At 43.2% G+C, this 22,554-nt stretch overlaps 1 protein-coding gene and 1 long non-coding RNA gene across 7 annotated transcripts in view; both read right to left on the bottom strand.

Annotated features, from left to right (window-relative positions):
* Nucleotides 1-22,554, bottom strand: part of LOC119032215 — a 1,052,400-nt gene that overhangs the window by 817,783 nt on the left and 212,063 nt on the right. The gene's annotated exons all lie outside the window — the stretch shown is intronic.
* Nucleotides 1-22,554, bottom strand: part of LOC119032171 (ankyrin repeat and BTB/POZ domain-containing protein BTBD11-A) — a 180,088-nt gene that overhangs the window by 15,285 nt on the left and 142,249 nt on the right. For 2 of the 3 annotated variants that reach the window (XM_037121057.1, XM_037121060.1), the window contains exons 3-8: nucleotides 16,804-17,014; nucleotides 11,356-11,508; nucleotides 9,629-9,794; nucleotides 6,595-6,684; nucleotides 2,518-2,619; nucleotides 1,564-1,657 (exon numbers count right to left, since the gene is read on the bottom strand). In XM_037121057.1, the coding sequence (XP_036976952.1) occupies nucleotides 1,564-1,657; nucleotides 2,518-2,619; nucleotides 6,595-6,684; nucleotides 9,629-9,794; nucleotides 11,356-11,508; nucleotides 16,804-17,014 (816 nt within the window). The remainder of the gene's footprint in view (nucleotides 1-1,563; nucleotides 1,658-2,517; nucleotides 2,620-6,594; nucleotides 6,685-9,628; nucleotides 9,795-11,355; nucleotides 11,509-16,803; nucleotides 17,015-22,554) is intronic. The other variant, XM_037121058.1, reaches the window with a different exon arrangement.

Genomic DNA, 22,554 nt, shown 5'->3' with positions numbered 1-22,554 from the left:
TCGACGCTCTCCGGCCAAACGCCCAAACAACACAAACATTTCATTACTGACACAGGCGGGATGCACCACCTCTGTTCAAACCGGCTGGAATGTGCCCTGAATTCCTGGATACTCTCACTCGCTTATTGCACCTTTTACACCCCTGTAAAGTCACTGCGGACGTGCAGTAAAACTGAACCTGCGTTAAACAATTCTGTGCTCGGAAAAGTTTCTCAGTCGGTGCTATTCATTAACAAAATTAGCTCTGGGATTGTGGTCTTTACTTCCTCTACATTATTTATAATTTAATGAGTGGGATGTTAATAGTGCTCATTATCTGTGGCTGCGTGTTTTAATCACCCGTTACCACGGCAACGCCGCTGCCTACACCTTCCTTAGGTCCCCGAATGCAACACGGAGGGATTTCACCACAGTGTGTCTGCGCTTTAAAAACTGCGATCGTTTACCACTTGTTTGAGATCTTTCAGTGGGGTTTAATTAAAAAAAAAAAAAGAGGCGGCGTTGGGAGCTCGATTACAAAAACAAGTCAAACACTGGGCAATATGTGACGCGTTTAAAGGAGCAGTCTCATGTTTTTTTCGTCTTCTCGAAGGGATATCAGTCGCTAAGCTTTGACAGTACAAAAACACGACTGGACGGTTGCATTGATGGAAAAAAGCAAAACCAACGTGACTTTATCAGATTGTGCACTTTTCTTTCACCTTAAACGGAGCTAAGCTAGCTGTTTCCATCTGTTTCCAGTCTTTATGCTAAGCTATAGCTAACCAGCTGTTGGCTGTATAGATATTAGAGTAGAATCGATCTTCTCGTCAAAATAGTCAGGATGCAAAATAACTATTGGGAGTTTTATATCATCAGCTATTTACTGATATCAGTGAAATGTGGCCAATTAAAAACACGGATGGCTCTGATTGACTTGTGTGCAGCAGCTACATGTTGTGGTGGTAAGTTGGTTTTTGATCCGCCAATAAACACAGAAGAAGAAGAAGTTTTGACAATCCTGTTAAATTGTTACTTCATCCATCTCTGCTCGCTACATCAGAGCAGGTTATGAATGTCTTGAAAAAACAAAATGTGCAATTATTTGGTTATAATCTTGTAGTTATCAGCCAATGGAAGCAGATAATTAGTAGTTATCTACAGCAGCATGTCGTGCATCCATGCAAGAAAGCAGCTACGCTTCCAAAAGATGTAAAACCGTTCCTTTAAATTAACATTTATCTCTGCAGTGCCAGATGATTCTGGACAGTTTTTAATCACATTTTGATTGAATAAAAAAACAAAAACAAAAAAAAAAACACGCCTACTGCAGGCTGCACAGCAACACACTCATGAGGAGCAGCGTTTCAAATCCACTGCAGTCGTCCCTCTCAGATACTAATTGAACATGATAAATGAATTTGATGATGCTTTGCAGAGCGGGAATGCCTTCTGGTGAGCTCCGACTCGAGCATGTCACGACTAATCCTTTACACGCCGCGTTGAGAATTTAACGACACTCGGGTCAAAATGCGGGAGGAGAAGGATCCACAGGTCTGCGATGGAGACTGGATGTGGTTGTACCTGCAGCAGCGGCCAGCTGAAGAGGCGTCTCTGTGTAGTTCTCCGCCCCATCCTGCAGGGCGCCCTCCACATTCGCTCTGTTATCCAGCAGCAACTGTGGCGGGTAGTGGGAGGAGGGGAGGGTAGGAAAGGGGAGGAGGGGGGGGAAACAAACCAGGAGGGAGAGTAGGGAGGAAGAAAACAGGCGAGGGAGAGAGTGTGTTACACTCAGGCTTGGCCAGAGGAAAAAAGCCTCAACTGTTGGAAACCTAAACCGGCTCATTTAGAGACTGTGCTGAGCTCTGGACACTAAACACACTCCATCTACACTCCCTCATTAGCTCCTGACTGCTGGGCTCATTGTTGCTGTCGACTCGCCTGAGCTGAGAGAGAAACAATCAGTGAGTGGCTCCTTCTTCTTCCTCCTCTTCCTCTTCTTCTTCCTCTTCTTCTTCTTCTTCTATCCCCCCCACCCACCAAAAAAACCCATCTGATTGCGGTGGTGCAGATTAATTATTTAAAAAATCCTGAGGGCGACGCTGTTCATCAGGCTCTCAGCCGGTGTCAGCTCGCACAATAACTGCTGCACTGCAATGTGTTTTATATTAAAAAATGAGCAGAAAACACTGAAATCTGGCATCCTCGAGGCTGCGAATGAGGCTGGCTGAGCTGTGCTCTGCTTAGTTTGCCTGCGGAAGTTTCTCCCCGCTCCTGCAGGATTCAGTTATAGTGAAAAAACCAAGAGGGAGGGCCGCTGCGTGACTCATCTACACATCTTTAGAGCATACATTATTAAAACCAAACTTAATCTGGAGAGTTTGTCTCGTCCTCTCCGCATAACTGAGATTCTGGCTGCACAGATAGGATCAAGAAGGAGAAATAAGAAATGAAAATCATCATCATCATTATAATCGTCATTTTTGGTGCAAAGGTCAGGGCCACAGGTGAATGGTTACAGGTGATAAACGTCACTACCTGCACGACAGGGACGTGTCCGTGTAACACGGCGAAAGTGAGAGGCGTCCCCTGGCGCGTTTCAGGATAAACTGAGGGGTGCTTGTTTACTGTGCTTGGCACCTGGGAAGTCATAGGTGAAGTTCAGGGAGAGAGATATACAGCCATTAACATTCACAGCTCAGGGCGGGGGGGGAGAGATAGGAAGAGGAGGAGGAGGAGGAGGAGGAGGAGGAGGAAGAGGAGGAGGAGGAGGAAGGGGGACAGCGAGAAGCAGTAAGCAGAGGAGGGCAGGGTGGCAGAGGGAGATTTTTCCTCTTGAGTTTCACAGAAAAAAAACCTTGAGCAGCTCGACTCCTACGTCTCATCTCAAACCCTGACTCTGAAAAGTTGGAGCATCTATCTGCCCGGGCACGGCTGTCTGACCACACTCTCTCTCCACTATCTCCATCTTTTAACGGTGTTTCGTTTCAAAGGGAGGGGGGGGAAGAGTAACGAAACCAGAGAAAAACACACACACACACACAACACACAACACACAACACACAACACTGGCACGGACTGCAAACACTGTCAGAGACGGGGCGCTGCTGACTCATGAACAAAGCGGCGTCAGGAGTTAAAAATTAAAACAGCCGTGCGGCCCCGTGTTGTTCTGGGAGTTTCTAAAGTGGCTTCATCAGAGAGGAAATTATAGAAATTATTCCAAAAATGTCGCCCGGAGGAGAGGCCCGTCTCTCTCTCTCTCTCTCCGCCAGACGTTTTAATGTAATGTCACATTTCATTTGAGCTCTGATGCTAAACAACAGTGGGACTGTTAGTGTTTTTTGTGCGCTCGCTGATGAATTATTAATCGCTTTTTCGTAATGTAAGGAGGTTTCAGTCACCGACGGCCACTTTACAGGAGCACTTTAACAAAACGCTTTAAAAACAGGGGAGCGTTCGATCAGGGATGCTCAGCAGTATCTGCTTATTTAATTAAAAAAAACAAATGGATGTTTTCTAACTCGCCCCGCAGGGTTTGTTTTTTTTTAATTAATCCATGCAGACAGTTTAGGTTTTCAGTCGTCACCTTAATAGGAAGGAGGCAACAGGGAACTGTATTTTTAGTTGCTGTGTCACAAACCTCAGACGTCGCTCGGAGCTATGTTCTATTTTCTCCCAAAGAAAAAAAAAAAACCTGTTGACATTAAAGTCTGGAGATTATCTAGGTCAGTGGCTTGTAGCTGCTTTTGGTTCGTGACCCCTTTAAGATGCAGATATTTACAAGGAACAGACAAGAAATAACAGTAAAATCTATTAAACCAAATAGTTGTAGCGGTAGACGAATAAATAAAGAGTTTTTTTGGGTATTAGTGTGAGAATTGAGCTCAAAACATGTTTACTGAGAACTGATTATTCAGCGTGCGGTCTCGTATCGTAACCGCCACCACAGCTGACCTTTCTCCTGCCTGTGTTCAGTCGTCGTGTGCTTGATTTCTTTGAAACACGCAGGTTAACAAGAACTTTAAGCTGTAATTACTTTCCTTTCTTCGGCCCGTGTCGCCTGCCTGGTGACCCACCTGGACGAAATACAGAAATATTTCTCCAAATACTAAACGAAGTCGAGGGAGGAACTATAAAATGTCACCGGTCCCTTTTTCCACTGGCGGTAAAAGGTTAATGTGATAACCTTTTTCATCACTTTACCTGCTAACAGCACTTTATCTATGATAGGATAAGGAATACAAACGCTAAAGAAAAATCAGTATTGTGTTGGCTTACTTCCCGTGTAATTACCCACCAATCTCAATTCATTTTTCACTGTAATTACCCAATTATTTCTGGTTTTCCTCGACTGCTACAAGCTGTCATTATCCCGATTTTGACTTTTACTCCTTCACAGTACAAACAGCCTGTAAATCATCCTCATCACGTGAGTTTGTGCCTTCACATCGGCAGCAGTCTCATGTGTAATTACGTGTTTGGCTGCACAATGCTGAGCTTGACCTGCTGGTTTCTCCTCTGCACCTTTCATACGTAACGCTGGTGGAGATCACTGAGAGTGAAAACGACGAGAAGCAAAGACTCTTCTGCTCGTCCGTAATGAGAGAAGCCAGAATAAACTAAAATAACAATGAATCACCTGACTGTTAAACTCCAGTCGGATGAGTATGTGCGTCTAAGTCTAAATAAGAAAGAATGTAAACACAACACCATCTGGCCTGATAGTATGCTAACCAGCTGCAGCAGTGCTATTTCATTATATCTGATAAAATATACTTTACCATTAAATAAACACCCCGTCCACAAACGCTCTCATGTGTGTCTGACGTGTCCAGAAATGAGAATTCAGTCCTCATCTACACACCGATGTACAAACACAGCTAAAAAAACATAAAGAGGCTCAATTTGGACTTAATACACGTCTCCAAAAGCCCCAAAATCCAAATGGATTTGAAAAGACGATGTTTTTTTCCCCATTTTTTAATGCCAAAATCTAAAGTAAGGTACTATAACATGCATGAAGGCTGTAAATAACTTCTTATCAGATCAGTGTGGGATCATGGTGGAGACTCATGGAGGATCACACTGGACCAGCTGTCTTTAGTTTTATTTCTGCGTTGTGAAACAAACCTCCAGATTCTCAGCGAGCAGAGAGAAGAAAGTGAAAACAACCTTTTAACTGTTCCAACTGCTCCAACTGTAGCAACAAGAAGAGAAACACGGTTTTGGCTGGAGGGCGACTTTAAGTATAAATCCAGTGGACGTTTTGAACAAGTTCAACCAAAGAGGGATTTTTGGCTTCTCGGGCTGTTTGTGTTGAAAGATTTTTAGAGCTCCGGAGAGGTAAAAGTAGCGTTTATGTCATAGGGAAGTACGACACGACAAACATATTTTGACAGAGATGCTCTTTTCTTTGACCCCGCAGATAAACATGTGGACACTGTTTGGAGTCCTGACCGCCAAAATGGGAGCAATCGTTTTGGAAAGAGTGGCTGAGGAGAACAAACACATTTCTATTTACCTCCAACGTATTGATGAGATCTGCACGGCGTTATTATGGATCCTACAGATTTGTTTTGCAAGACCTACTCTACTCTGCCTCTGATTGGCTCGTGTTTGAGGCTTCCGTACGACAGAAAAGAGGCTGAAGAGGTCGATGTGTTTACTGGGGAAACTACAGCCCATAAACTGTCGTATCATCATCAGCACGCTACTCTGAGTCAAGCGTGGCGAACACAGCCAACGAAAGCAGCCAATCAGAGGCTGAGTAGTGCAGGTCTTGCAAGAAAACCAGCCAGATCTGGAAAATGTACACACACATCTGCTGTGTGTGTGTGTGTGTGTGTGTGTTGTAATTTAGGGGCAGTGATCCCTTTAAACATTTCAAACACGATCAAATTGAACGCCACTTTATTGCTTCAGAGTCAACACACCTGCACTAAGAACAAGCACTAAACCCACGGAGCAATCACAACAGTCAACAATGAGGTCAGTGTGGTGGAGGAGATATTAACATTAAAAGCAGCTGCACACACACAAACACACACACACACACACACACACAAGACACACTGCAGAGACAAAATCGGGATTCATAACAACAAGACTTCACTGTTATTTGGTAAGTGCAGTGAAGTTCATACTTACAGTCTGGGGATAGTTACACTAAGTGCACACACTTGTACAACAGTGCTGAATTATTAATGCGCTTTAAAGCAAACTGCTGCTGAACGTCTATGGTGTAAAATGTGATGAAGTAGCTGCCTGCGCTGACAGACTATCAATGAGTTATTATTCTGTAACAGAGAAGAGACAAACTAGCATTGTTTTTTTTTTACTGTTCAAATAAAGAATTCCTCGCTCGTTACGTTTCGGTGCACTTCATGTAATAAGCTGCCAGGAGAACAGAGGGCATGCCGACAGCAGCAGGTGGGACGATGAAGACAGAGGAAGGGGGGGGAGGGGAAAGAGCAACACAAAGTGGGTTTTTTTCAAACACACAACAAAATGTAAATGAACATTTCAGGACAACAGACGTAAAAAAAAAAAAAAAAAAAAGTGGAATAAACGTGACACCGCTAAAGACTTTGACGGCGTCTCGTGAGCACTGACCTCGCTGTTGATGTCGGCTCCGGCGTCCAGCAGCATCTGGACCATGGCCTCGTCGCCGCGGACGCAGGCGTACATGAGAGGGGTCATTCCCTGTGGGAGGAAGGTTCAGGCTGGATTAATCATCGCCGCGCCTGATGTACTTTTTCTACAGAGGGAAAAGGTGACGACCCTCTTTTTAGGGGCAACCTTTCGGGGCGTTTTGCAATCAGATGGAGCAGCTGGAGATTGTGAGAGGTGAGAAAGAGAAGGGCCAACACGCTGCCGAGGGGCCCGGAGTCAAACCGAGGCCACTGCCAATGAATCAGCTCTGGTACCTGATGTACTTCTTATTTTGAAAAAAAAAAAAAAAAAGCCCTTTATTCAGCAGCTTTTCAGCAGCACGGAGTCGCAGGCCAGTAGTGCAATAAAACTGTGATTTACAGGGAATCCAATCCCAACACAGCCCTTCATCCACGGGGTGACATTCAGAGGAACGCTTCAAACCGAGGGATCTGAGAACTTTAGGTGAATTAGTGTCCCTTTATTTATGGCAATCAAAATATTTAGGTGATTTCTCCAAATTATACAGCGAGAAATGTGGATTTTTGGTGCCGTCAGCCCTTCTTCTATAACGAGCTCACCAGCAGCTGTCCTCGTTTGTTCCATAGGAAACCTACAGACAGTCCTCCTTCCTGTGATGTTATAATAAACCTCTGAGGTGCCACATCTACTTAACATCCCCTTAAGATGGCACTAAAATATCCTCAGTATTACATACGACCTGTTTCCCCCTCATCAATCAGAAGCGCTTTCCGTCAGCTGCTTGCAGGCTCTCACTTTCCAGACACGATCGCGACCGCCTCAAAATAACCGTATTCTCGACCGGCAGTGACAGCAGAAGTGGGCTGTGAAACTCTCGACGTAACATTTTATACCTCCACATGCCACCGTATGCACCGAGCGCTCCCCTGAGCCCCGACACGCCCACGCACATTATGCTTCCGAGCTGCAGGGCGAAGCTGCAAAGTATGGGAGGGAGAAAATAACAAGAGAACTTTATTGCAAGTTCTCCCTGCTCGTCAGACGGATCCGGACCGAGACAAAGAGCATTTTGGACGAGCCTCCATAAAAACAGACTTCAGTCATATGTCTGATTCGGGCCATTACGCTCGACAAAGGCCTTTAACGACTGCCTCATAACCCATCGAGGCACTTTATGTTGAAGACTGATATCCCTGTGTGGTGATTCATCCTTAAATATTTCCTGGACAGCGATCTACTTAATCAGCAGACGGATGAGGGGCGATAGATGATCATCGAGACGAGATCAAATGTGTCTCGGTCGAGATGACAGGCCACGGCTTTTATTTTATCGCTCTGTTAACGCTTTCTGGTCCCTTGCACCATTTAACTGGTTTTACAAGTGAATAAAGAAAAAAAAAAGGAGGCCTCTGCTTTTTATTTATGTGGAAGAAAAGTGTCTGTTCTTCGCTCATAAGGACCCGAAAATACTGAGAATGAACTCTGGTCGGTTCCAGTCAAATAATCTGACTGAATGTGGGATAAATCAACCTGGCAAGAGCGTAAAACCTTTATGTTTACCAGAAGAAGAAGCTCAGTCCAAAAGTGAATCCTACACATCTATTGGTTTTTAGAGTATCTGTGTAGAAACCTGCCAAGAGTTTCGTAATTGAACTTAACCAAGCGCGGCGTTCTGACGTCGGAATATCTGATTGCACAATTAGCTTCCACTTAGCAGCGCCGGGAAGAACCAGTATTTCCATCGACTGGGGGAAGGTAGGAAAATCCCAAATGGCAGCGACTCTTTGATGCGGTGAGGCTGAGATATCGACCCGCTGATCAAACCAAACCCATCAGAGGCCGGTTCAGCAAAAGTGCTGCAGTATCAGCCACAAATGGAACAATTGATTATTCGACTCTACTTTTTCTTTGTTGGATTAACAGCAGGAATCTATAACAGAGCTAAACTTTAAACAGGCTCTTAGATCCAATAGTATTAATACCATACATAGCAAAACGTGTTTTCACTACACCTGAATGAATCATGTCGTACAGCCCAATTTGTGTTTGAACCCCCACGTTAGAAAAGGGAGTTTGTGGTCTGAAGGTGAAAACCGAGTCTGTAAAATACGAGAAAGTTCTGCACGTTTTGAGACGATCTCCAGCGTTCAGCCTGTTGGACCGGCTCGCCCACATCAGCTCACGAGGCAAAAATAACATCTGTGCAACATCAGCACCCGTTAATCCTGCAATGCTGCTGACAACTGATAAGATGTTACTAACAAAAACTGATGAGTGTCCGAAATATTGGAAACTGGGCTTTACATTTCAGCATCATGCATCTATCTATCTATCTATCTATCTATCTATCTATCTATCTATCTATCTATCTATCTATCTATCTATCTATCTATCTATCTATCTATCTAACTCGAGCATTGCTCTTTTAGATATCTATATTTTATTTGAGAATTTCCATTTTCTGCTACTTTATCTGTCTCCTCCTACAACAGAACTTACTTGTCTCTTTGCCGATTTAGTACATTAGACCAAATATTATCAACAACTTAATGAAAACGTATTATTGTAGATTAAGATGAAACTTTATTGATCCCCGAGGGGAAACGAGCCACTATGTAAAACCTTCATAGGCTTCATAAACACATTAACGCATCAATATTCATATCTTTATTCTAATGATATTCTAATAATAATACATTATTCTGCACAAAGTGAATTTTGATGCATGGTTTTTTAACTTGTATTTCTACACGGTGGTATTTCAGTTTTTCACTTCTACTCGCATGAAGACTCAAAGAAACCAACAGTCTCATGTAAATTATGTGAATTTTGAAAAGTTGCATCGTGTTGTGAGAATTCAGCGTCCTGCGTGACTCATCAGAGCAGCCTGAGCCCGGCGCGAGTGTGAACCGGGAAGCATTGGCAGGTATCACTTGTTAGAAAATTCACTGTGTTCAGCTCTTCCTGTGTAGGTGTGCGATGCGATTACAGGAGTGGGTGTTAAGTGCCGGACCTGTTCGCTCATGCTGTTGATGCCATCGGGCCCGAGCAGGTTCACGGCCTGCTTGACCAGGTCGGTCCGGCCGCAGTTCAGCATCCTGAAGCCGAGATCCTGCAGGAACTTGGCCTCCGTGGAGGCGGCGTCCAGCTTCCTGGTGGCACAGAAACAATCCTCCGCCCTGCAGATGGGAAAACAGCAGATCCATTACTGCGATTAGGAGGCAGCTTATCTCAGAAATTGATTTTTTGAGATCCCTGGGTGCACGTCTGAGGGGGGGAAACACAAAAATGACTCGGCTGTTCGCAACTTCTACTCAAGTTTATTTCAAGTATCGAGCAGTTTGCATCAATTCACTAATGTTTTCATTCATCAGCTTCTGCCGCTCTAGATCCTTCATTTCCTAAAGTAGCTTTTCTCCAGGTAAGACTGTCGCTCTGACTCATTATTACTCATTCGCGTCTCCTGTAAAGCCTCTTAATCCGAGCCGCGAGCAGCTGTCACAGCAGACGCTTCCACCAGGTCACGTAGGAACTTTTTTTCTCGATGTTCGTCCGGTATACGTGACAATTATATCCCACATGTGTAAGGAGATGATAATTGGCAACTCACACCTCTCAGCGACTCGTTTATTATTTCTCTGCGAGTATTTTGAAATGCGATAAGAGCCTTAACCCACTGACACCAACACAAGATCAGCGTCAGCCGCGGTGTGACGAACACGGCGCATGGTTACGTGACTGCTGGGGTGATCGAGGAAGAGGAAGAAGAAGACGGAGAGAGAGAGAGAGAGAGAGTGGGAAACTCACAGAGAGAGGATTTATCCTCGAGTCACAAAGCCAGCAGATTAGTTACTGCTGTCCATATAAAGCGCGACAAACACACTTCATTAAGTCGCTTCCAAACTTTTAACTGAGACATTAAAGTTCGACAAAAAGTGCTTTTCAGGATGCTAACTTATGCTTCCGCTCTCCTCCAAGAGATCAAGAGAAAAGGTTGTAAATGATGTCTTATTAAATCAATTTTGGAACTTCTGGATCCATTCGATGTTTATTTTGTTGCCCCGGTCCACTTCATCTCATCTACTCCAGACCACATCATCCCTAAAGCTGCTCGCACGGCTCAAATATAGTTCAGAACATTACTGACCTTCTGCTGACCAGAACCACGGCGTCAGGATGATTAAAGCATCGCATGCGTCATCATTTCCCAACTCTCTGAGCTACACAACCAGAATAGCACAGTTATTAACTTTAATAATAACACCTGAATTAAGCAAGTGTGTCGACGTGTCGTTAGTCACTTGTACCGAACATGTTGGAGCGTCTCAACCGAGACAGAGCGATTACAAAAGGTTCTGCTGTTGTGCTGATAAAGAGACTGAGCGTCAGGAAGTGGCAATTTACTGATGATTCATGACTACGTCAGAGATCCACTTCAACCACACGCAAGGCAGAAAGAACATTTAAAGAGCCCTTTTACCGGGTTTATAACAAGCACATTATCATTAGTTGGATCTGTGAGTAAACACTCTTACAAGGTTGGAGCGCATGTACATGACCGGACCTTTTATTCAGCCTGGATGGTTGCTGAGTTCTGGATGAAGGTTCATGATGATTGAACACCTTGAGATGTGAGAAAGACTTTTATCAGCGGCTCTTCTTCGCTCGCTGAGGTTTAACTAAACCGGACAGATTATCTCTGCCATGGTGAGCAGTAAGAATCTGTTATCGCGTCCTCACTTTATTTGTCGCGGTTCGCAGTCCACGCCGGGAAGCAGCAGCCGGGCGGCCTGCCTCACGTCGTCGCTGTCCACGGAGAAGCTTCGCCGATGCTCGGTGTGGGCGACCGCCACCCGGATCCACTCCATCAGCGGAGGCAGCACCAGGAACGGCCTGCAGGGGGAAACAAAGGTTCAAGAAAGGACGCACAAAATGTCATTTTACGCAAGCAAATGTAGGAGTACAAGACCCCTGAAACACACATTTCAATGCTTTTTGATGGGATCCATCATCAACGCACACTTTCTACCACAATTTGAACATTTTGGGTTATTTCACATGAAAGATTCCAGTTTTTTTTCCTGAGCTTCTCTCGCTTGTTTGACGCTGCGGGAGGCTCTTTTGGGAAATAACCCGAGTCAGGATTTAGCAACATTTTCATCAGAATTTGATAACGGTTGGTGGTTTTGTTCACTTCGATCAATCAAAACTACCCGAGACAATCCTGATAACAAAGACTAGTTTGGTCTCTGAAGCACTTACAATCTACAGCAGGTTGTTGGAGCTTTAACTTGCAGGATAAAAGTTTACTATATGTGTATTATACGCAAAAAAACAGGAACAAAGACATGTTTACATTTACATATGTAGAAACACAGAGTTTAACAGTTCATACCGAGATACAGAGTCATGATTAACTGATATTATCACCGCGTTGCATCCTGGGCTGCCGGGATTCATAACGCCTCGTACGCCTTTCTGACTTTTCAAGTAAAATCACTTAATGAAGACCGCGGTCCAAACGCTGATAGCCACAAACTTTGTAATTAAAGATGCCCCCACAGATAAACTGAAAAAAAAAAGGCAGCTACGCCAAATCAATATCCATAATTTACAACTCAGATCAGGCCGGAGCAGAAAGAGATCTAGACGCTGCAACCTCCCCAAAAGCTGTTATTACCTCCTTTAATCAAAATCAGTAATGGGTCCTGCCTGGCTGACATGTTCATATTTCATCATTTTCTTCCCAAGACTCGTGTGTGTGTGTGTGTGTGTTCACGAATGTGTGTGTGTGTGTGTGTGTGTGTGTGTGTGTGATCTCTAATCACCCAACCTGTAAATCACCTCATCTTTCTCCCACAAACACACACATACACACAGATGTTCATCTGTCGGCTATTCATCTTTCTCCCTCCCTCCTCACAGTGCAACAGCAGCAGAATTCAGGTCAGTCATTCATCAGAAGTTTAACCCCTTTACATCGGCTCGCACGCAGGACGAGCTGCTGGGTTTTACATTAAAAAAAACCACTTTCATTATGTCACTTGTGAACCTACTGAGTTGCTCCACATAATAATATAAAAATGTACTAAAATTTGTGTGTTTTTTTTTTAAAGGAAGTTTCCAGGAAAACGCCTGAAATAACTCACAGATTCGCCTAAAAAAACTTTAAAATCTGAACAGCACTCTTCTATCTACCATCAGTCCAACCTCGTTAAGCTCGTTAGCCAAGTAGCTAATCAATACATCAGCACATTTCCAGCACCAGCTGGACATCTGACCATCTGACCAGCTGTCAGTTCGTCACCTTAAATCAAATCTCTGGAGGTATAGAGCCAATATTAGGCGATAAACAGGCTCCACTGCGGCTGCATGACTTAAACGTCCCCACCAATAAGTTTCTCACTACACACTTACTATACATGTTTTCTATATACTGATAGATCTACATGTTAGCACCCACATTTATAAGACATGAGAGAGCATTATGATCAAATTGTGGGACATTTACTGATGTATTTCATGTTGTGGAACAAAACGTTTAGCCTGTGGCAGTGACAGACCTTATTTCAGACCTTTAACCGAAAGTATATTTTAGAAAATCATTGACCGGATGTACAAAAATGCAAACTGATCTCAGATTTCACTGGTTCTAGGACGACAAACTAACCTCTCCATACTTCTTGTATACCTCGGTCGATGCTAGCAGTCGGTCTAAGCGCCCTCAGCGAGCCACATCTGTGTTTACCGTGTGATTTAAGTAGTGAACATCTGGTGGACCTGTGCTCTTATCTAATTTGTTCACAATAAGGATGTTCTGTATCACGAAAATAAAAAAACCTTGTGTGCCATCATCTGGCAGTGAGCCTCATCCTCTCAGGCTCATTAATAATGTTCCTCTTCTGTACGTTAGCGAGCTAATGACCAACAGAACCGACGTGGACGATGGCTTATGTTCTTTGTGCAGCGCCGGGCCCTTCAAGCAGCTCATTGTTGGACAGCCACACTTCAGAAACCTCTTTTCACAAGGTTCCCATTAATCACATATTAAAAAGACATGTCTTTCATTTATTACACTCTGCAAATATGACTTTGCCCCTTTTATGAACTCTGTCCTGACAACAAAATCTTCGTATCCTACAAAAAAAAGCATTAATTATGACAGAGTCAGAGGTAATTCTGACTCAGTGGATCTGAGTCGAGATGATAATGAAAGTCCTTTAAGGCTTTTAAACCCCCGCAGCAGTCTCAGATGCACATTAGAAAACCTTAAAACACTACATTAAAGAGGCTTAATTCTATTAGTCAGTTAAATCATGTTACGAATCCATCAGCGAAGGTCCCTGTAGAGCTTTTCTCCCTCGTGACCCTCTGGCAACCATCACTTCCTTAAAAAAAATGATGTCAAACAGAACTGGGTCCGGCCGGGAGGAACCATTTGGGACTGTGTGTTTACCGTGTACACAGCTGCCTGCTCCTTCTGTAAATTTGCTGTAAGCACATGTTTAATCAAGGCGGCAGCTTTTAGATATTGACACGCCGTGTTTGACTTGTCTGCATTTGCGTTTGTATCAGTTTCTTCTTTTCCTCAGCCCACATCAGAGCCATGCTTGTCTTTACACCTACAGTCTGCCAGGAATCTGAACCCCGGCGGGAGTTTTTAGAATAAAAAGCAAGCAAGGTGCTGTTTAGCAGCCGGCTGACTAATGTGACAATTATAACCTCCCTCCCCTTTTCTCTCAGAGCTGCTCGCTCTCTCGCTGATGGCTGCTTCCCGAAAGACATATACACCATTCTGGTTTTGAGAAAGAGGGAGGCCCGGTCTGGAATGAAAACACAGAGGGTAACGCCATCCATCGATGCCGACAGCAGGCCTGTGGCGACAACCAACACCCAGAGCTGCCAGAGCAAAAGAAAGAAAATCCTTCACGGGAGTAAAACGCCGTCGCCAACGCACTGAATATATCTTTAACTGTAATCTACCTATCATCTTTCTTATAAACTTCAAAATGTGGAGCAATAAACCAATTATCATTCTCCGAGCTCAGATCTAAAAGTCATTCCAGCCTTTTATTTCCATTCAATTCCCTTTTTTTTTTTTTTACCTCAGGAAGGCCTTATCTGAAGCCGTACAAATCAACCCCTAAAAGATTATTTTATCTCATTAAATCATATTCCACCTCCCCTTTTTTCCTCCCACTGTGTTACCCGGGCCCTTTTTTCTACTCGACTCCAACCTTTCAGCTGAATGCTAAATAGAGAATTTTCCTCTCCGGGGACCCGGGAGCCTGCTGACATGTCACTCCGCCTGACATTCCCTTACGCTCCCCAGGGTGGTCAGGATGGAGTTTTTATCTCCTCACAGTGGAGGAAAAGATGTTGGAATATCTGTCCATCCGTCCATCCGAGTGAAGTCCCTCTGGTTCCCATCAATCTGCCTGACGCCCAGGGAAGTGTCAGCGACGACCAGCCCACGCAGCATCTTCCAGGACCGCTTGTGGGGCTGAAAAACTTGCGCAAGAAAGTAGGAAATGTCTGTCCCAACCTTAATAACAGATGGAATTATTCGAGCTCGGCGGTGCCGCTAACTGACAGAGGCAATATGGTTGAAAGGATGGATGTGTCTGGCCAATAAGACGGAGGGGCTGTTGGAGTTTGTGCCTGCTGAATGAAGTGCTCCTGCAGAGTGCCAGAAATGTGGCTGACGGATGTTTTTGGGAGATTGGATTCTAACCTATGCAAACATTTCTCCGAGATAGAAACTGTCTTACAGCTCGATTTAAAGCTCGACAAGCGGAGCGCATGTCATAGCGCGCAAGTTATCTTATTGACAGCATCGACGGGCAAAGGAAGGAAGAAGAAGGAGTTCTTGGAGAAAAGTCTCCTTTTCTTTTTGCTCTTTGAGTCAGAATATCAAGACCTAATATGTCATAAGTGTTCGCCAAGGCCTCATTTACCAACTGCTGCTTTTTTATTCCTCATTTTCAAAGCCCTGGACGTAGAATTTCAATTCTCATCCTTGACAACTGGTAGAGTCACTGGATGCAGGAAGTAAAGAGTAAAACGAGGCATTATAAAAACCATTAACGGATAAGAAGAAACAGTGTGATGCAGCAGTTAAAGACAGCGTGAGAATATGAACAGTGTCCACATGATATAAACGGTTCTCTGGTTTATCAGTCCAGTGTATGAACTTTGCTGCAGGCTGGACATCTGCATCCTCACCGTGCCGCATTATTATAAAACAACGAGGCTGTTTGTCTTCAGCATTATCGTGTGATCGGATCTCACTTCCCTGCTCTACATGCAGACCCACACCTCCATCGCTGGAATGACTGGAAAAAACAAGTTAATGGAGAACATACTGTATGCCGAATTTACAAGAAGGCCCAAATGATAAAGAATTTGCTTAGGCAGCATTTTACAAAGTTTATGGAGTTCCTCCCGACACAACAACTCACTAAATTGAGCGATTTTAAAAGGGAGTCTGGGGAATTTCTTTCTCGCTTCACCGTCCTTCTCCTTTGTCATCTGCTGTAGTCAAAAACCTTTTCAAACTGCTGTTACTAACGACTAGATTTAATTTATCATGGCCTTTCCGATTAATACAAAAACATGAATTTGTTGCCTACTATTTACTGTGATGTAATTACACTGACTGACCTCTCAGCACCCTCAGCTGTCACTGACTTCCAGTGTTAGGCATCACAGTCTATTTACTACTTGTATTTGAACCGTTCCGGCTGATAGAAGGTAACGTTCTGTTGATAAACGTACACATTATCGACTACACTTTGAGTCAGTGGAAAAACCCTGAAAGTATCGGTGACGTAGCACCCTCCGTACAGGTGATGTGTCCTTTGGAGGCTCCAACGACTGAATTAGGACACGGCTTCTTGCCTCTACCTCCTGAGTTTTCAACCATTGAGCCAATTAGATTATTTATGAGCTGAGGTGAGAAATATCTGCAATAAAACGCTGGTGATTTAATTGGTGGAAAACTAGAGAGCCGTTATGTGGAGAGAAATGTGGCTGAAGGGAACGAAATAATCCAAATGAGCCACAAAATTACTAACAGCATAAAAACTTTACCTTACTGCGCACACAGCCGACAGAAAGAAGACGTCATAACACCACAGTTTTTAGCTGAACAACCAGCGTAAGATCGGCATCATGTCCCGGGCTCACCTCTCAGTCTGTAAGGTGACTTTGGACGGCTCGACGTTGGGGTTCTCCCACTCCATCTGTGGGCAGTGCATGAAGTAACACAGGGTGTAGAGGGCCTCGGGCTCCCAGTGCACCGTGGTGTTGGTGGCCTTCTGGTGGACCGGGGTCCCATTGCTGGGGTTCTTGATGTGCAGCGGCTGGAGGTGGTGCATGGCCCGGGACACCAAATCACCTGGAAGGTAATGTTCAGACATGAGAGCGGTGCATGTAAGATTATTTTGTTTACTTATTAGACTCTTGTGGTAAAAAGTAGTTTTATGAGACAGGATATGTCGGGGCTAGCTGGTTGGAGGAGTTCAGAGGCCTTTGTTGCACTGATGAAGCTATAGTTTAGAGGCTAGTTAGCTTAGCTTAGCACAAAGACTGGAGACAGCTAGCATGTATCACATGTAAAGTGGCAAATTCTAGTTTTTATGACTAACAAGGCAACACCTGTTAATTAGTGAGAGTTAGCCAGGCTAGCTGTTTCCCCTCGTTAACAGCCTTTGTGCTAAGCTAGGCTAATCATCTCCTGGCTCTGGATTCATAATACAAATATGATAGAGGTGTCGATCTCAATATCAACCTGTCTGTAGTGATTAGCTGCCGTTAGCAAGTAGTTCAGTCAGGCATGAAGCTAAGCTAAGCAAAGCTAACTATGACGCAGTTGGTGAGGTTTATTTCATTTAAGTTAAATCTGTTTTTTGAATGAGTGAATGATGGAATTAAGTTCGTTTTAGATCGGTAAAAGCGAGAATTCAGACAGTGTATGGCTGTTTTTTTTCTGTTTAAAAGGCAAATACATGTAAAAATATATAATATCTTCATGTTTTAGGGGTTATTTTGTTCTTCTGAATCACAAACTTGCATATCTATCGGCTGAAACAACAAGGCTAGCAGACTAAAAGACATCAACACTGTTTTTTTCTTCACACACGTTTTAAACTTAACTCTGGCCATATCTGACAAATTGCTCCTTTAAAGATGAAATAATAACATGCACTACGCTGAGGAAACATCTAGTCATTATAACAAAAGTCCTACGCATTTCTCTGCTCGGAGTAAAAATCCAATTTGTGCAGCACTCCTTTGACATGTGAGTACTCGCAGCACTTCTGTGATGAAGCAGAGACAAACTCCCTCACTCAGACTCCCTCTGATTCACCGTACATTTAGTCATGCACATGTGCCCACACAGTCCTCGCCGAGTGGGAAATTGCTGCCTTGAAATTAAATCTTACGCACATCTTGTCTCTCTCATCACTTAGCGGCCTGAGCTCTTACTCTTTTTTTCATCATTTCACCTTCAGCTTTTATATTTCTTTCTTTTTTTCCCCCCCAACCTCGTTAAACTTACACGACCATCGAGCGAGTCATCAAATAAAAGAAAAAAAGAAAAAAAATACAATATCTGTGTCAGTGTGCAGGCGTGTGTGCTAAATGTCAAATGAGTCTGGAAAGCAGGTGAGAACAGTGATAGTAGTCAGTATTCACAACATAATTATTAAAGGATAATTCAGATTAATTAGACGATGGGTCTTGTCAGTTTAACGGCTGTCTGTAGGGACACCTCAGGATATTTCCAGTCATGTTTTGGTATTTTAAGCCAAAACATGATATTTTTCTTATCCTAACCAAGTGATAATTTCATTATTGTTAGCTGTGATGGAAAATGTTTGTTAACGACCCTATTTTTCCATGATGAAAACAATACGATGACAAAAACTAAAAATATATTGTTCATAGTAAAAACTATAACAAAATGTATGTTTTGCTTTTGTTGATGTTGATTGACGTTTGCAGAATCCCAGGTGAATTTGTCCTAAACTGACAACATCGATGGCTTTTGAGCGTCAAAGAAACTATTTTGTTTTCTTTGGACAAATCCAGGCTAGCGGTTTCCCCGTTATTCCCAGTCTTCGTGCTAAGCTAAGCTAATCTTCTCCTGGCTTTGGCTTTATTTTCAATAGACAGATACAGGAAACAGGTGTTGTTTTCAATGTAACAATCCAACAGAAAGCAAAAAAATGTTGAAAATGTCGAAATGTCAAACTTTTTAAGAATGATATATCTTTACTTATGTCTCTTTGTTGGTTTGTAGGCAGGATTACACAAAATGTACTGATTGGATTTCCACGAAACTTGGAGGGAGGACTGGTATCAGCCCAGAATAAAGCCCATTAACTTCTGGTGCAGATCTGTACGGATGCAGGAATTCTTCATCTTCTTCTTTATCATTTGCAAGGTTGGGCGTTTCTTTTTCTTTCTTTTTTGTTTCCGTTAATTTCTCAGGTAATAATTCATGGATTTTGATGAAATTAATCAGGTATCTATGAGTGAGCTGGCGGTCAGTCTGTGTCCATCTCCTCCATGCTTCAATGCTACTTACAGTCGTTTCTCTCATGCATGTTTTCTTCCTACTGTATGTAGGAGGATGACGCCTTCATTCTTAATGCTGCCTACAGAGCTCGGTGGGTTTTGTCAGTGGGCACAACACCATCTGTTTGACACACTGGGCGATGATTCAGAGGTCTGCATCCCGGCTGTCACGTTCCCAGATGTTATCATAACTGATAAAAATGGTGGCCAGCATATTAATGCGAATAAAATTCAAACCGCACCAAGCTGGAATCTTCTGTTGGTCATATTGTGTGACTAAAATCTTTTCACACAGGGACTCGGTTTTTGATTAAAAATTTGAGTAAAGATGGGAATTTCGGAAGTGCGTGCGTATTTGAAGAGACATAACTCAACATTTCTCTACAGTTTTAACATTAGCTGTTCACTAAAAATCATGAAATATTCATCAGAAGATCCCGAGGACTCACATGAAACGACACCCACCACAGAGACTGAACAAACTTTTATTCTAGGCAAAAAAAAAAAAAAAAAGATTACATTTTCGGGCCTCTTTCATGATAAATGTGGTTGATTGTTTTGACTATGAGCCCATTTCAAGCTGAGTCTATACGCAGCAGGGGCGGGCAACGAATGAAAGTCAGGAGAAGTTTTACAATTCTAATAGTTTTCCGACACCAGAGGTGGTGTGAATTTCAAATACGTGCGCTGAACAGGCTGATATCCGGCGCTGACATTTAGAGAGCCATAAGTCTCTGATTTAGGAATTTTGACAACTTCGCAGCAGCTTATCGACGAGGTCATTAGTGATGCGTTTAAGAATAACGACGTTGCTCCGAGAGGGGAAAAAAAACACCTGCCGGGTGGATTCCTCCGAAAAAAAAAAAAAAGAAGAATATCCATATTGATCTAATTATTCACCTGCTTTCTTGGACGGCTGGATGTTTTCACTGAAGGAGCAGCGGCGCCTGAATCTGAGTTCATGCACCCTCTGACTCTTCATATCTGAATAAAACATTATCTGCAGTGCAAGAGTAAACACACACACACACACACACACACACACACACACACACACACACAAGCACACACACACACTCTCTTGTTTGATCTTTGATTGTTTGTTCCAAAAATACTCCGTCTGAGGAAAAGCTGGCCTGTCTTGAAACCTCTCTCCTTCGACAGAATGACACGGTGAGTCTGCGCCCAAGGTTCTCCATCTGTCAGAGTAAAGGCCCCTGACAGAGTTCACAGGCAGGCAGACGTAAACAGAGAGCGATGCTCACAGCGTGGGCTGCAGGAGGCGGGGTGGCCTCAGAGATACTCATCCAGAAAGAATTAAATATATCAAGATACAACTGATAAAAATAAAGGGCCATTCCTCGGCGGGATAAGACTCTTATCTCCAGGTATGACGCGTTGGACAGACATGATGAGGTACTGTACGGTTACTTAGTGCAGCAGGGGCCCAAAAAACATCCTGATAAGACTCAACTCTCAGGCTTCGTCGAGTTTGAGGGACTAACAGTTGAAGTCAGGGTAATGTTTGGAAGGTTTAGGCCAAATTCGAGGAAACGTGGAGACATTTATCAACCATGCACAGATCCTGACACTCACAGAGGAGTGATGTGGAGCAGAGATAGGACAACCCATTATTACAGATGTTAAGGTACACAGGGAGCTGAGATACAGCAGTCAGATATTATTCATTTTATCTATTTTTCCCTTTCTTCGTCTTCGTCATCTTCTTCATCTTATTATTATTATTATTATTATCAGACCTTTCAATGTTCGGGGGTTGGGGGGAGAGCAGTCGAACTGAAAGGGGAGACGGGGGCCTGAGGGAGAATTTCTACATTTTATGATGTAAGTAGACTGAAAACTCTCTTGCAGCTGTGATCTGTAAAGTTTTTGGAGGATAGAAACGATGAAAACACAAGAATGAGATGTTCGGCGGAAAGTTAGAAACATATTTTGAAGGACGTTACTGGTTTTTAGTGCCTAAAACTCACACTAAAATAATAAATATTGTGTTTAATTATCAAATTGGTGAAAGTGAAAGTCACCTATACGGAGTGTACTTCAGTAAAAGTATTTAATATTAAATGTACTCAAGTAACACATGTGGGAGTAAAAGTAAAATATACGAATATTTACATATCAATACAGTCGAGCCAATTACTGGATTCAATCTTCATATTTTGGCTCTGATGATTACAATCTGCAGTGTAACTAGTAACTAACTAGTAATGTGTATTAAATGTGGAGCATAAAGTAAAATACTTGCCTCCAAAATGTGCTAGAGAAGAAGTATCGAGCAGCAGAAAATGTACCTCAAAATTGTACAAAACTGTTTCAGGGTCAGTAGTACTACACGTCTGGATAATTCATCAACAACAGTTTTGTTGATTGATTAATTGTGCTAATCTTTCCCTCCTAATGGGAGAATTTACCGATTTATTGATTTTCTCTGTTCTATATAATTGTGACTTGAACTCCCAGAGACGTAAGAAGCAGCTGAATATGTAACGTTTTACCATTTTGTAACAAAAACAAATCGATACATGAATCGTTATAAGCAAAACATTCATTACCTGAAGCTCTGCAGCGATTACAGATACAAGCGGCTGCTCGGCTGTTTACTGCGCTCGTGTGGAGCTCGGCAGTGTTTTGAAACGTTAATAAGGTGGATCCATTCAGCACAGAAAACCTTTCTACTCGGGAAGTCCCCTCGCTGCTCACTGTGAGTCTACACAGTGTGCTACAGGCCGGAATATAAAGAGGGGACATCAGATATTAAGGAGATAAAACGAAGATGACTGAAATATGCATTTGCAAGGAAACAATACAAAAACAACTCATAAGACAGAACAGAACTCCAAGAACTGACGATGCTCCCTCCGGGGTTTGCAGACTTCTAATTCACACAGTGTCCATAAATAATAAACCGCATGTAGTTTTCCCACCACAACAAACATTAGAAGCAGCAACATGCAAATAGTCCAAAACACAAAAAAAAACTCTATCCCTCTGAGGTCGGTCCAGCACCGGCGCTGATCATCGGGCTCTCTTTACTTCATTAATTGTTCTTGTGACTTTGGTTTTGTCAGCAGGACAACACTCGCTCCCCGTCTCCTTTGCTGTAATTATCTAAGCAACACTCCTATGGGGTTCATGCTTCATCTCATTTGAATTAATCACAGGGGACAGCTTAGTGTCTTCCTTTTCTTCCAGCCAAGTCCTTCCTGTCCTCTTGGAAGGACTCATTACGGAGCTAAACTTTGTTCCCTATTCCCAGCGAAAAACATGGTGAAACACAACGGAGCAGAATCTCCCCGCTATAATGAGATGTCAACACTTTTTTTTTCTGTCACA

Source organism: Acanthopagrus latus, chromosome 14 (assembly GCF_904848185.1).
Source record: "Acanthopagrus latus isolate v.2019 chromosome 14, fAcaLat1.1, whole genome shotgun sequence".
In the NCBI taxonomy this organism is placed as follows: Eukaryota; Metazoa; Chordata; class Actinopteri; order Spariformes; family Sparidae; genus Acanthopagrus; species Acanthopagrus latus.
The sequence above is the reverse complement of the archived record's forward strand: the minus strand, read 5'-3'. Positions and strand labels throughout refer to the sequence as shown.